At 46.8% G+C, this 15,777-nt stretch overlaps 1 protein-coding gene across 4 annotated transcripts in view; it reads left to right on the forward strand.

The window, feature by feature from the left end:
* GOLM1 (golgi membrane protein 1) overlaps positions 1-15,777 on the forward strand; it is a 190,225-nt gene that overhangs the window by 140,126 nt on the left and 34,322 nt on the right. For all 4 annotated transcript variants that reach the window (XM_029617189.1, XM_029617183.1, XM_029617196.1 and 1 more), the window contains 2 exons: positions 6,406-6,553; positions 11,421-11,562. In XM_029617189.1, coding sequence (XP_029473049.1) covers positions 6,406-6,553; positions 11,421-11,562 — 290 coding nt within the window. The remainder of the gene's footprint in view (positions 1-6,405; positions 6,554-11,420; positions 11,563-15,777) is intronic.

A 15,777-nucleotide genomic window follows, 5' to 3' on the forward strand; every position in this document is an offset into this window, starting at 1 on the left:
CAAGGAGCTGCTCCTTAAGATTTAGGAACACCCCATCTTCGTGCCTCCGGTGAATAGGAAGGCCAATGCTGTTTATCTGATACAGCATGCCTTGGGGTTTGAGAAGCATCAAATGACATACCAGTCAGTTGTGGTGGAGTCTGCCTTAAAGAAGGCCAAGCGTACACGCACCCATGCCTTTGCCCCTCCAGGTTGGGAGCACAGGGTGCTGGATATGCTGGATAGGAAGGTGTTTCAGAGCACCATGTTGATTGCCCCTATCTCCTCCTACCAGCCTTACATGACGCAGTATTCCTGGAACCTGTGGAAGCAGGTCCAGGAACTGTCAGAGTGCCTGCCCCAACAATAGAACGGTTTTTTGGCAGTGGTCTAGCAGGACCTTTAATGTGACAAGCATAAGGTGTGCTCCTCCTAGGTCATTTTTGAAACTCTGGCTAGGGTGGCAGCAGTGGGCGTAGGTACCCACAGGATAGCCTGGCTCTGAGCCTCTGTCCTCCACTCAGAGGTGCAGGAGATGCTCACGGACCTCCCATGTACTGGTGAGAACCTATTCGGTGATAAGGTGAGATACTGTGGCTCAGTTGAAGGATCACCATGAGATCTGCAGTATCTCTCTGCCAGTGCACCTGATCCGCCATTCTCGGCCAGGAAGTCTTCATGTCGGGGTCCAAGGAGACCCTTCTATCCGCAGGGAAATTCTACTCTCACTTCTCATGGCAAGTGTTTCTGTGGGTGAGCTCTAGGGCCTGCCCCAGGCATCCATGGGCCCCCTGGCCTCAGCTGGTGCCCCAGTCCAGACGGGCTGTAAGCTAACAGTCTGTACCCGCAACGTGTGGCCCTCCGCTTGGAGGCTGACTGCAGTTCTTCAAGGATCGTTAGCCCAATGTTAGTGAGTTCTGTCCATTGTTCATCGAGGGTACCGACTGAACTTTCTGGGTGTCCCTCAGGACTCTCCCCCTTGCCCCTCTTGGGGTCAGTCCTCGCATTAGGAAATACTTCTGGCGGAGCTCGCCGCCCTAGTGGCTGCGAGGCCCCATTCTGCTGAGTCAGCAGTGGTGGGGGTTCTACTCCAAATATTTCCTGATTCTAAAGAGAACAGGTGGACTCTGTCCTATTCTAGACTTGAACCGGTTTCTAAAAGAGAGAGGTTCAAGATGGTCTTTCTGAGTGCCCTGATTCCCCTCCTTCAGGGGGAAGATTGGCTTTGCTCCCTCGCCAATATCGATGCCTACATCGAGATCTTCCATAGTCGCAGGAAGTACCTGCAGTTTGGTTGGTGAGCAACACTTTTCAGTACAGGATGTTGCCATTTGGCCTGGTCTCTGCCCCCTGCATCTTTACTAAGTGTCTGGCAGTAGTGGGGGCGTACCTCCATCAGTTGGGCGTGGAGGTGTTCCCCTATCTGGACGATTGCCTCTTCAAGAGTCCAATCCAAGAGGGAGCGATGCAATCCCTGCGCTTGATCATTCGGGTGTTAAGAGTCCCTGGGGTTTATTGTCAACTACCCCCCAAGTCCCATCTGAACCCATCGTGTCAGTTGAGCTGCTTTGGCACTCTCTTGGACATCGCACAGGCCTGAGTGTTTCTTCCATGCGATCGGACACTCATGTTGGTACCCATTGCTGGAGTGGTCTGACGAAGCCAGCATATGTTGGCATGTTGCACCTCTTGGGACACATAGCCACAATGGTCCATGTTAGTCCCTTTACTCATCTGCATATGCGCAGGGCTCAGTGGGCCTTGCAGTCCCATGGCAGCAGGCCACCCATGACCTCCGTGTCCACATCAACACTCCTCTCTGGGACACCGTCTTGGTGAGAGAATCTGTCCAATTTGGAGCGGGGGTACCTTTTCAACCTCCCCCTGCCCGGATTGTACTCACTATGGATGCATCCAAGCTGGTATGGGGTTGCCTATGTAGAGAAACTCCACACCCAGGGCATTTTTGGTCCGCTTAGGAAGTACAGAGTTAGATCAACTTCCTGGAGCTCCGTGCTATTCAGTACGCACTCTGGGTGTTCAGCGGTCCTGATCCAGACCGACAACCAGGTGGCAATGTGGTACATCAACAAGCAAGGAGGTACGAGATCATTCCTCCTGTGCCAAGAAGCAGTTCAGATCTGGTCCTGGGCTCTATCCCAGGGTATGGTCCTCCAAGCCACATATCTAGCCAGAATAGAGAATGTGATGGCAGACAGGCTGAGTCGAGCCTTCCGGCCCCACAGGAAGTTGCACCACTTCTGCTCCCTGTACAGGGGGGGACGGAACCAGCCTCAAACGCCTTTGCTTGTCACTGGGGGAAGGGCCTTCTGTATGCGTATCCTCTGCTTCCTCTGACAAAGACCCTCCTGAAGCTTCAACAGGACAAGGGAACTATGATCTCATAGCCCCTCATTGGCCGAGGCAGATTTGGTTCCTGCTCCTGCGGGACTTCTCCCTATGGGACCCGATTAGTCTGGGAAGTTCCCCAGATCTCATCATGCAGGATTGGGGCAGACTATGCCATCCTAACCTCTGGGCCTTGTCCCTGACAGCCTGGATGTTGAGCAGCTAATTCTGTAGCCCCTTTACAACTGTCTGAGGATCTGTCTCGAGTCCTGGTGGCTTCCAGGAAGCCTTCCACTAGGAAGTCTTATGGCCTGAAGTGGAAAAGGTTTTCCATGTGGTGTGGGCGCCACGGCCTGGATCCATTCTCCTGCTCCCCACTAAAGCTACTGGATTATCTCCCACACCTCTTGGATGTTTGGGAGTGCACCTGAGTGCTGTTGGTGCCTATCACCAGGGTGTGGATGGGTCGTGCACACGAAGTGGGATGCTTTATGCAGGTCTGCTTCAGTTGAAGCCTGTCCTGCAGCCTCCCACTGTGTCCTGTGATCTCATTGTGGTGCTCGCTCAGCTCATGAAAGCACCTTTTGAGCCGCTGCATTCTTGTGACATCAAGTATCTGACCTAGGTCATATTTTTGGTCACGTTCACATCAGCGTGCAGGGTCAGTGAGCTTCAGGCCTTAGTGTTGTATCTATCCTACAAGAAGTTCTTTCATGATAGAATGGTTTCTGCGTAAGCACCCTAATCAGTCCATCGTCCTACCTTCCTTTTTTTTCCAAGCCTCATTTGTGCCAGGGCGAACGGACTCTGAGTCTGGATTGCAAGAGAGCCTTAGCCTTCTACCTGGAGTGGACAGCAGGCCAAAGGCAGGCCACTCAACTCGTAATCTCTTGTGACAGGAATAGATTGGGAGTTGCAGTTGCTAAGCAGATTCTGTCCAAATGGCTGCAGATTGCATTTGTTTCTGCTATACTCAGGTGGGACTGCAACTTGGGGGCCATGTCAAGGTTCATTCTGTGAGTCATGGCAATTTCAGTGGGCCACTTGAGAGCAGTCCCCTTGGACAAGATCTGCAAGGCTGCGACGTGAAGCTCTCTCCACACTTTCGCCGCTCTCTACTGTCTGGACAGGGATGGCCGATGCGATAGCAGCTTTGGCCAGTCTGTCCTCTGAATCTCTTTTCAGCTGAAGAACCCTACCTATGGCCCATTGTTCAGGCTGTCTCCCTCTGTTACCAACAGCACCTGTGTTGTGCCCGTTGACACCTGGTTAGGTGTCTGGTCTTGCTTGTGGCTAGGGATTGACTCATGTGTGAGGACTGCCATCCTGCTTGTCCTAGGAGAAAGAATTGCTTACCTGTAACGGATGTTCTCCTAAGATAGCAGAACGTTAGTCCTCACAAAACCTGCCTGCCACCCCACGGAGTTTCTCCTGCATTTGTTTCTTTTTCATAATTCTATGTTAGGAGACTGAAGAGAGACCCTGCATAGATAGTGGCATGCTGGGCATGCTCAGTGTGACAGTCAAAGCTTCTAGATACTGACATAAGTTTCTGTGCTGGACTTCATCAGATGATGTCATCCATGTGTGAGGTCTGACATCCTGCTGTCCTCTGAGAACACATGTTACAGATAAGTAACTAACTGGGGGGGCTCCAGGTTTGAGCAATCCTGAAGGGGGGGGGGGGCCCAATCAACGAAGAAATAAATGGGTACACTGTCTGGTCTCAGTGCCGGGGAGCTGCCAGAATGTATCGATGACATTGTATGCATGCCATGGCTTAGCCATGTGTCTTTCAGTGGGCCAGGGAAAGGAGCTGTTTCTGCTGTGGCAGACCCAAAGAGGGAGCCGCTTACTCTGCAGCAGCAAAACTGAAAATGTTAGGAGCTGCTGCGCTGTTCCATGACCCAGGGAGACCTTGCTATCCTCATGCCTCAGCCTAGGACAAGTTCCTGCTGGCAGGAGAGAGATCACAGCTGTTGCCGGCCAGGAGGAAAACAAATAGTGAGGTAGGGGAGGGAAATAGGCAAAGAGGCCAGAGAGAACAAGGAGTTGGATGGGAGAAAGGGAGATGTGGGAAGGGGGGAAGATAAAGGCCAAAAATGTAGAAAAGTTAAATAAGCAAATCAAAAAACGTGAGAAAAAGGGACGAGTAAAAATAGAGCGAAAAATTAGTAAAAACAACTAAAAAAAAAAAAAAAAGGCAAAAAAAAAAATTCAGCAGAATGGGATGGAGTTTTATTTAACTCCTAAAAACATTTCGCTGGTACCTGAGTTAAAAAAAAAAAAAAAAAAAAATTTCCAGCCTTTACCATTGTGGTGTTAGCCTGGGTGTCTGGTTGTGGTGTGGAGTGTGTGTGTCTCTGTGCTTTATCTGTATGCGTGGTCTAGTCTGCCAGTCTGTTTTTCCATCTAGGAGCGGTATATCTGTCTCTGCCTGTCTGGGTGTTGAGTTTCTGTCTCTCTGGATATGGGGTAACTATATGTGGTCTCTTTATCTGAGTGTCTATTTCACATTCTGTCAGTGGGGTGTCTGCCTCTGTGCCCAAATATTTGTGTATGTGTGCACTTACTCCTTTCAACAACTTGAAGAGAAATAAATGGAGGCTTTGAGCCACTGGTTGCTAGTGTGGCTGCCTGGTGAATATCATTCATGATATACATATACACACTTGTATCTTTCTGTGAGTGGGGCACACCCGAGATGGATCTATTTGCTTCCACTCAAAACAGGAAGGTTCCAGGAAAAGGGCACAGTGCAGAATAGCCTCTGATGCCGTTGCCCTCAGTTGGGGCAAAGGCCTGCTATACAAGTACCCTCAAATACCACTAGTTTTGAAGACTAGTCGAAGCTGAAGGAGATCGGGAGACCATGATTCTCATAGCCCCCCCTTTGGTTGAGACAGATTTGGTTCCCACTCCTCTGGGAGATGTCCATCATGGAACTGATCAGGCTGGGGAAGTCCCCAGTTCCCATCGCTCAAGCACAGCAGGTTGCATCATCCCAACATTAGGTCCTTGGTTCTCACTGCCTAGTTGTTGAGAGGATGACGTTGCAACCTCTTGCTCTTTCTGAGGATGCCTCTCAAATTCTTTTAACTTCAAGAAAAGGTTCCGTAGATCCTGTGGGCTGAAATGGAGTAGGGTTGCCTTGTGGTGTGAGCAAAAGGCTCTAGATCCTTTCTCCTGTTCTACACAAAAACTGCTTGATTACCTTCTGCATACCTCTGAGTCAGGTCTTAAGAAGAACTCTGCAAGAGTTCATTTCAGAGCAACTGGTGCTTTATCACCAGCATGGAGAAGGTAAATCATCTCTTTCCAGCCTTCGGTTGGCCTGCTTCATTTGAAGCCTCCCACTGTGTCTCTGGGACCTCATCATGCTTCTGATCCAGCTGATGATAGCTCCCTTTCAACTACTGTGCTCCTCTTACCTAAAGTACCTGACCTGGAAGGTCATGCTTTGATGGTTATGTCGTCATGCAGGGTCAGTGAGCGCCAGGATCTCTACCAAAGTTCATCATGATAGGGTGGTTCTGCACACCTATTTTAAGTTTCTATCTACAGTGGTGTCTGACTCCCGTCTTAACCAGTCAATCGTCCTTCCAACATTTCCCACACTTATGTGCTCACAAAAAGAAAAAATAGTAGACCAGATGATTATAAATGGCAGGACCTGGTTATTGCTGACTCTGAGGTACCTGAACTGTGATGATTCCACTTTCAAAAATCTGATCTGAACTGTTTAGCTATATAAGCTGCATGAGAGGAATGTGGTCATTTTTAGAAGCTAGTAAGTCCTTTTAGAGGTTTTATTTTCCCATTTTACTTCAAAATATACCCAGTTAGTGGACTATCAATTTGGTTCTTCAAACATGTTGGTGGACATGGTGATGCACATCATAGTTCAGAGTCTATTGGTTTTCTGTAGACAGCCCTGATTAATAGTTGTTTGGGACATAACCTAGGGCTTGTGACTGAGGGGCCTGCAAATATTAGGGAGGATTTTGGTGAAGTTTCTAAGCAGTGAAGAATGATTGATGTACAGAAATAAAGTCAACATTCTCTGTTTTCCTGAAGGACCCAATGTAGCATTAAAATGAAAGAAATGAGAGAACAGTGTGAGGAACAGCTGAAGAAGACCACGGGGAAGAGCGTAGATGGTCCCCAGCCCAAAGAAACCATCGTTGTAGAAAAGATTGAAATCCTGCCCGTTAACGAGCCTAAGGTGAGGATGAAACTATATGTAATCTTTCCGTGATTTGTTTGTAAAGCAATCAGTCAGTCAAAGGCTTTAGGGCCTAAATGATGTGTTTTCTCATTCTTTGCCTGTTAGGGAGAAACCTTGGGTAAATCAGACTTCTAACACTATGATTGTTTTGTTCATTCTAATTATTGTTGCCTGTTTGGTTTCTGTACAAGCCAGGGAAAAATGCATAACTATATTATTATGGGGAAAACTAGGAACTTATGATATGGAACTAGGACTTAACTGAAACCTGGCATACGGAGTCCTTTGAGCCTGCAGTACTTGAACCTTGAATTTAGGATCCTTTTTTTTCTTAAATGTAGTAGTGGTTAATTGTATCAAACAGACCTGTTGGGTGATGGCTAGGAATTGGACCATTGAAGCTTGGTTCTGCGTTGTGTGTGGGGCATCTTTGCTGTGGAAACGTCGAGGGACACTCATGCAAGCACCAGAGATGAGTAAAGGTGGGGAGTGGCGTTCTGAAGGGGCAAATATTGCAAAACATTTTGTCTCTCTATAAAACTGCATTGTGACCTCTGCACATGAAACCCTTCCCGTGTCCCGCTGTACCTCCCCCCCCCCCCCCCCCCTCCCAAGAAACCAGTTAACCTGGCTGTGGTGTGTTACCATGTTTTTTTGGATACTGAAGAATGTAAGAGATGCTCTGGAAGGCTTCCTTTACAATTAAGGGTATCTGCATCTCAGCAGGAGTGTTTCACGGCAGTTTAGCACCATTGTGCGAGACAGACAAATGCCCATATCAGAATTAATGCTATCAAATGTTTTGAAATGCACTAAAGAGAGAAATTTGGCAATATGAGACACTGGAGGTTTTCACTGACATAATTTGGCCCTTGGTAGAGCTGAGGTTCTTTGAGATGCTTCCAGCAGGAGAAGGGAGGAATAAAGGAGCCTTTCTAAGCACTATAGGTTACACATAATATGGTGTTAATTCTTCTAACCATTGGCTGATCCTGAGGCATTCATGGAGAAAGACGAGAGCTTTAGATTATTTGCTTCCTTTGCTTTGTGGCTATTTGTGGATTATCTATGATACAGAGACTTGAAGGTTTTTTGTGGCAAGGCACACCTGTCAAGCACCCACAAAACATGACTAGCACTAGCCACGCTGTGAACTGTACCCATTGTGATGCAGTGCATTGTGGGAACTCTTAAACTGTGGTCTTAGGTTTTCACTTTCTGAGGGATTTTAAAAACATTTTAGAGGGCAATTTTCAGAGTCCTGCGGGTGCACAATTCTGCCCCTCCTTTTTGTACAGAGACTTCTTATTTTCCAGGTAAAACTGTGCGCATACGTGGAAGCCTCTCCTGCAGCTCCGCCCCTGGGAGTGCCTGCCTTTCCTTTGTGGTGGTGCCTTGCTTGTATGTTTTACCTGCACGTAGGGAGGACTTCCCCCCCCCCCCCCCCTTTTTTTTTTTTATAAAGGATAACCTTCAAATGCATTTCCGTGTGTAAAACATTTTGCATGCAGAAATGGGATTTTATTAACATTTGCCCGCGCACACATTTCGTGTTCGCATGCATGTTTACCCGGATTGAGCGGGGGAGGGGAGGGGGCAGAGTGTTCCATTTATGTGCATACTTTTAGATTTTAGAAAGTTTGCATGCAAGTGTACACTGGGAAACGTATGCGGTCCACATGAAGTACGTCTTATGCGGGTACTTTCAATGGCATAATTTTTCAAAACAAACGTACACATGTTTCCATAAAAAAAAAAGGTATAATTTATGTACATGCTTGTCACGTAGGCTACCTGCAACACTACACATTGTCCTCCTTAGTGATTTGTTTCATCTGGTTGACTGTCGCGCTCAACCATGACTGGTTTTGGCTTTCAGCATATTAGGCAGCTATACCCTATGTCCTGCCTACACCAGTGGAAACAGGGAAGCAGCTGCAGGTGTCTGGAAGTCACAGCTCTGCGCCAGCTGCCCAGAGCTTCTTTGAAACAAGTAATTTCATTTAAGGATTATTACCTACGTGTGCCAGTCAGTTCTTTTCTGAAAGACTGCCAACTGCTAGGGAGGTGGTGGATTTCTTCCTTCACAAATACAAAAAAATAAATGTGTGCCAAAATGTTGTACTGAGGCATTACTGCCTGAGAAATGTCTCTGAGCAGTTTGGTTGATAGAAGTCATTGGCGGGTCACTTTGAACCTCCTTGAGTCAACAGATTTTGGGCAGTAATTTTTTTTTCTTTTGCTCGCTGTGAACCAAAGATTAACCTCTCCCCTCCCAGTTTTCAGAATTCTGCAGGAGTGTCATGTTTTCACAAGTTATTCCTTCCAGACGCCAAGAAGGCAATCTGCATAAACGCCTGCAGGAACCAAAAACATACATCAATAAATGTAACCGGCAGTGACACTTGTGAATCGGTTTCAGCCACAGGTTCTCGTCTCCAGCCTTCCAGGGCAGCATTCGGGTCTGGCTTTTCGGGGGGTAATAGAGCTGTACAAACAGACCTGTTCTTAAACCATACAATACGTACGCAAGTTCGTCCGATGAGTGTTCGTTGGGTACATCCTGAAGACCAGTCCCGTTTGCAGCCCTCGATGAGAATCCCTGCTCCAAACCCTTGCTCCCGAATGTGTGAAACTTAGTAGCCAATGGAATTAGGCAAAAAACATTCACCAGCTCTCGTAGTCCTGGAGGATGCAAAAACTCTTAAGTAGTCCTAGATGTGCTCCCCCACTCCCAACAAGTCCCAAGTATTTAAAAACAGGTCCTTCATTTCATCATCCAAATATTGTGTGACTATTGCTGTAGTGTTCCTTCCTAATAAACTATTTGCTCCTGGTCAGGGCCTTGCCTTTTTGATTCTCGCTGCAGTCTGTTACGTTTTGTGTGTAAAATGCAAATGCAGCTTGTCGTGGTTTTCCAGGTCACTTATTGCAGACCATTCTTCAGCCTTCTCCTGGCACACCTTCCTTGGCTTTCTGAGAAGTATTGGCAAGCCATGTACATGACAACACTGATAATTGCACCATGAACTGCAGGATGTTTGAAAGAGAATTGCTTGCCATATGTTGAACTGTTTCTAAGACTGCATATATAATATAATATGTGTGCTTGGGGGGGCAGGATGGGGGTTAAAGCAAATTATTTCTAAGAGATTTTGGTTCCCACAGGATTAAAAGTTGCCCAATCCCCCTAGATATGAATTTGTAGACATTGGAGCAATTGTTTGTCAGTGTTTCCCAACCCTCTCCTGGAGGCACATACTAGTCCATTGGATTTTCAGAATACCCATAATGAATATGCACGAGAGAGAGCTGCAAACATTTGAAACCCAGGGTATGCAAATCTTTCTCATACATATTCATTGTAGCAATCCTCAAACTCCAACTGGCTAGGTGTGCCTCCAGGAGGGGGGTTGGGAAACACTGGCTTAAACTGATTTATAATTGATGATATTAATATAAGTGTTTTGATTCTTAATTTTTATGGTGGTGCTTTGTGGGGAAAAGTTTTTGATTCGTGAGCAAAAGGGAGCAATTCACATTTAATGTCTTTTGCTCGTGAATCAAAAACTTGGAACTTTTTTTTTTGTTTTTTTGTTATATGAGTGCAAAAGAATGGAGATTGAACTGCAGCAGTTTAATGTTCTCCTTTTGGCTCTTGAAAAAGCGATTTCTGTCGAGGAGGAGGTACTGAGGCAGGGAAGAGTGAAGAGATGTTGTCCTGCTCGCTCAGTTATGGCTTGGAGCCAGCAGGTTACATGTCCAGAACCTGCTACCTTGAGGTTGGAATGCCTTGCTTGTAGGGGTAGACATATTAAGACCATGGCATAGCTGGACGGGAGCTCCCACTGTTATGATTCTAAGTGGGAGCAGCTTTTACACACTTTAACTTTTTTATCCACAAGATGAAAAATCATCAGAATAAAAGAACTAGGTTATGAAAGGTGTAAGCTCTTTTTTTCTTTGTGCTCATAAAGGCCAATGCAATACTGTGTGCTGGCCACAGCGCACAGCTCAACACACAATTGGGCATGTGTTTTGATTGCACATCCATAATCCCTGATGCAAAACAGGGGTACACGCGTCCAATTGAGCACATAGGTAATAGTGCTCATCGCATGTAAATTCATGTTGAGGCTATTACCTATTCCCCCACTTCAAAAAAAAAAAGGAAAAGAAAAGTGCGCCAGACACGCACATTTTAACTCACAAAAATTAATGCCTGCCCGGAGCAGGCGTTAATTCTTGAGGAGCCCAAAAAAATTACAGAAAATAATGCTTTTCTGTTCCTTTTTTTTTTTTTTTTTTTTTTTTTTTTTTAATCATTGCAATATTAAGTCAGAGGAACCGAAATAGAACTTAAAAAAAAAAAAATTAAGTGTGCTGGCGGTCAGCTTAGGAAAAGGGACGCTCAATTAACGAGCGTACATTTTCCTAACCCTGTGGCTGTGCACAGCTTAGGAAAACGGACACTCATAAAATTGAGCATCTGTTTTTTCCTAACTGGCTGACAGCCACCTCTCCTGGGGGCCTGCTGCCGAGGATGCTCTAGGGGTGCACGGTTTCCTCTCTTGCCTCCTTTTCACCATGGCACCTGATTTAAATATTAAATCAGGTGCTTGGGAGAGGTGGATCGGCACCCTTTACGGGAGCACGCCGATATTGCATCGGCCTGATTCTGCTTCTTTTTGAGCTGTGCTTTGTAGGCAACAGGTTAAAGCTTTTTATCAGCCTGGCGCTGTAAATAGCATGCTGAGCAATGGCTACATGACCAGCAAGGCAAAGGGGAGCCTATGGCATTGGGACACATGCAGACAGCCTTTTCCTGTGTATGGCAATAACTGATTTGTTGTCACTACCCCAGCAAGAAGATCCTAGTGCCCAGAAGCTGGAGCAGTCACAGACGAAGACAGATGTAAAAGAAAAGGGTGAAACTTCTAATAAAACAGAGCCAAAACCACCATCCGATGAAGTGAAAATCCACATCAACATTACGGACAATCAAGGTAAGACCCTCTGCTTGTAGCCTTAGAGCTATGGCAAATATATCTGAGCCTCCACCTAAACAGGATGAGTTTGCCCTAATGCATAATTGGAAACGTACTTGGTTTGGTGGAGGCTTAAGCATGGTCAACATGTCCTTGGCAAAAGTAACAGTTTTATTGAAAAATGGTGTTGAAAGTTTAGGGGGTAAAAAAAAAAAAAGGTCTGCAGCAGCTGTTCTAGCAAGAATGATCAAAGGCGAGTGCACGCAGGTTACTCAGCCATGTATTCTGCTTGGTGCGTTTTACAGAAATCTACTTAGGGTTTCTGATTTTAGGTGTGCATCTTCCAGCTAATCAGGTGTTTATGGGAAATATTTGTACCCGGCATTTTCTGTTAATTCAGTGTAATGTTGCAGCATGACATTTTTTGTAGTAATAGTAAAACGTGCATGTTAATGATGGAAGTGCAAAAGTGGCATTGTGAGACTCAAAGGTGAAGGGGAGGAATATGTAGAGGCCGATGAGGGGGAAAAGGCAAAATTGCTCAGCAAGTATTTCTGTTCAGTGTTCACTGTGGGGTAGATTTTCTAAATCTACGCGTGCGCACCAGGCGCAAACAAAAGTACGCTGCCCTTTCCCTCCACCTCCCCCCCCCCCCCCCCCCACCTTTATTTGAAAAGTTACTATTGCCTCTGGGCAGTCTGTCTGGCACGGCAGGCCCTGACACAGGCTGCTGTGTCAGGGCACTCAGCCACGCCCCCGACCGCCCCTTTTTGCAAGCCCCGGGACTTGTGCGCGCCACCGAGCCTATGCAAAATAGGCTCGGCGCGCGCTGGGGTGTTTTTAAAAGGGTTACACTCGTACCTTATGCGCGTAACCCTTTTAAAATCCGGCCCTGTGGAAGGGCTTAGAGCTGGAGCACGTAAAACAAACACAAATAAGATTGGAAATGAGGTAAACCTCAATCAATTTTCAGAATAGTGTGTTCGTGAGGAGCTAACTAAACTTAAAGTAGGTAAGACGATGGGGCCTGATGAGATACATCCAAAGGTACTTAGGAAACTTAGAGATGTCCTGGCGGCTCTGCTGGCTGACCTTTTCAATGCTTCTTTAGAGTCTGGAGTAGTTCCAGAGGACTGAAAAAGGGTTGTGCATCCTATTCATAAAAGTGGAAGTGAGGATGCTGGGAACTGTAGGTCAGTTATTCTGACCTCTGTGGAGAGCAAACTAATGGAATCTCTGCTGAAACAGAGGATAGTAAAATTTTTGGAATCCAATAGATTGCAAGATCAGAGGCAGCATGGTTTTGCCAGAGATAAATCTTGTCAAACGAATCTGATCAATTTCTTTGGTTGGGTGACCAGAGTTGAATCAAGGGGGAGCGCTAGACGTGCATTTAGATTTCAGCAAGGCTTTTGACATGGTTCTGCACAGAAGACTTACAAATAAATGATGTACCCTTGATATGGATCCTAGATCACTGGGTTAGAAACTGGCTGAGTAGGAGGTGACAAAGGATAGTGGTAAATGGAGTTTTCTCTGAGGGGGTTGTTACTAGTGGTGTGCCTCAGGGATCATCCTTGGACAAGTTCTTTTCAACATTTTTGTGAGCGACACAACTAAAGGGTTGTTGGGAAAGGTTTGTCTTTTTGTCGATATCACAATCTGTAACAGGGTGGACAGCCAGGAAGGAGTGGAAAACGTGAGGAGGGATATAGTAAAGCTCAAGGAATGGTCTAAGGTCTTAGCAGCTAAGATTTAATTCTAGAAAAATGCAAAGTAATGCCTTTAGGATGCAAAAACCCAAGGGAAAGGTACAGTATTGGAGGTGAAATTCTTATAAGCACAAAGAGAGAGCGGGATCTGTGGGTAATTGTATCCGACGATCTTAAGGTGGCTAAACAGGTGGATAAAGCAACAGTAAAAGCCAGAAAGATGCTTGATTGCATGGAGAAAAGGCATGGTAAGCAGAAAAGGGGAGGTGATATTGCCCCATATAGATTTCTGGTGAGACCTCGCTTGGAATACTGTGTACAATTTTGGAGACCGCACCCACCAAAGGATATAAACAGGATGGAGACAGTCCAGAGGGTGGCTCCTAAAATGGTCAATGGTCTTTGTTTAAAAGCATATGGGGATAGACTTAAAGATCTAAACATGTATATACTCTAGAGCAGCATTTCCCAACCAGTGTGCTGTAGCTCTAGTGTGCTGTGATGGTCTTCAGTTTCTCTTTCCCCCACAACAAGTGAGCCTGCAGGTTATCCTCCCACCAGCAGGGGAGGTCAGAGCAGTGCTTCTGAGGACAAGCAGGATGGTAATCCTCGCACATGGGTGACATCATCAGATGGAGTCCTGATGCAGAAAACTTATGTCAAAGTTTCTAGAACTTTGAGTAGGCACTCTGAGCATGCCCAGCATGCCCTATACCACGTGTCCACACAGAGTCCCGCTCCACTTTCTCTTTGTCTGCGGAGCTGTAAGCCTCGCAGTGTGAGTGAGCTCACTTTGGCTTTTTTTTTTTAGCCTTGTAGAAAACTTTTCCTTCTCATGTTTTTTACATTTTTTCTGAGCCATTCTATCGCTGGGTCCCTCTGTGCCTTCCCATAGTAGTGCTAGTCATGGTTTCCAGCAATTCTGGTAAGTTTCCTTTCACGGTTGATTGCCGATGGCGGCGGTGCATTGGTGCCCACCAGCCATCGCCACTTCACCGCCATCGTTTTTGGTTCGTGCCCCTTTTGTTTCATCCATCATGGGCACATATGTTTTTTCGGCGATGTGCCTGGTGCCCAAGGAGAATATCCATTACTGATCTGCATGAGATGTGGCCTCTGCCTGGGGACATCGCATGACGTCTGGGATTGTTGTTTGTGCCCAGATGACCCCGAAGGGACATAGGCTTTGACTCGACAAGAAGGAGCAACTTTCGGGTCTTCACAAAATGCCTGGCTGTGATAGTGCTATACCTCCACAGGCTGGGAGTGCATGTTTTCCCTTATCTGGACAATTGGCTAGTCAAGAGCACATCTCAGGCAGGGGCTGTCTGGTCTATGCACTTGACTATTCGGATGTTTTGTCACTAGGGTTCGTTCTCAATTACCCAAAGTTCCGTCTCAGCCCATCACTTCAATTGGACTTCATAGGAGCCCTGCTAGACACGGCTCAGGCCAAGGCCTTCCTGCCTCATCAGAGGGCCATCACCTTGACTACCATCATGGAAGATATTCAACAGAGCCAGCAGGTGTCAGCTTGGCACATGTTGAGGCTGTTGGGCCATATGGCTGCAACCATCCATGTTACTCCCTTGGCACGTTTACACATACGTAAAGCAGTTTGCAGTGGCAGCAGGCCACTCAAGACCCTCCAGGATTGCATCTGGGTCACCCTGACTCTCCTGGACTCATTGACCTGGTGCAGGTACTTTTAAATCTGGAACAGGGGATCTCGTTTCAAGGGCTCCCTACCCAAATTGTCCTAACCACCCTGGGGTGGGAAGCTCATGTAGACTAGCTCAGCACCCAGGGTTTCTGGTCCACTCAGGAAAGCTTTTGTCAGATCAACTTCCTGGAGCTTTTGGTGATCAGGTCTGCGCTATTGGCTTTCAGATTGGCTACCCAATAAAGTTATCCTGATCCAAACTGACACCCAGGTAGCTATGTGGTATATCAAAAAGGAAGGAAGCACAGGATCATACCTCCTGTGTCAGGAAGCAGTCCAGATCTGGTCGTGGGCCCTGTCCCATGGGATGGTGCTCAGGGCCATGTATCTGGCTAGGACAAAGAACATGGTAGCGGACAGGCTGAGTTGAGCAGTCCCTGGACCCAGGGGATAGTGAATCGGATAGTCCACCTCTGGGGGAGCCCGGACATCTGTTTGCAACCATTTGCAGCAGAAAGGTGCCTTGATTCTGCTCCCTGTACAGTTCAGAGGGCAAACCAGCCTTGGATGCCTTTGCCCATCATTGGGGCAAGGGTCTTCTGTATGTGTATCCTTCGATTCCCTTAGTGGCGAAGACTCTCTTGAAGCTTATCGAGGACAGGTAGACTATAATCACATAACACCTCATTGGCCGAGATAGGTCTGGTTTCCACTCCTATGGGAATTATCCATCCGGAGACCAGTCTGGGGACTTCCCTTGAATTCATCATGCAAGATCAAGGCAGATTGTAGCATCCCTACCTCCAGGCCCTATCACTCACAGCCTGGATGTTGAGAGGTTAATCCTGCAGCTGCTTG

The sequence above is a fragment of the Rhinatrema bivittatum genome, chromosome 1, assembly GCF_901001135.1.
Source record: "Rhinatrema bivittatum chromosome 1, aRhiBiv1.1, whole genome shotgun sequence".
In the NCBI taxonomy this organism is placed as follows: Eukaryota; Metazoa; Chordata; class Amphibia; order Gymnophiona; family Rhinatrematidae; genus Rhinatrema; species Rhinatrema bivittatum.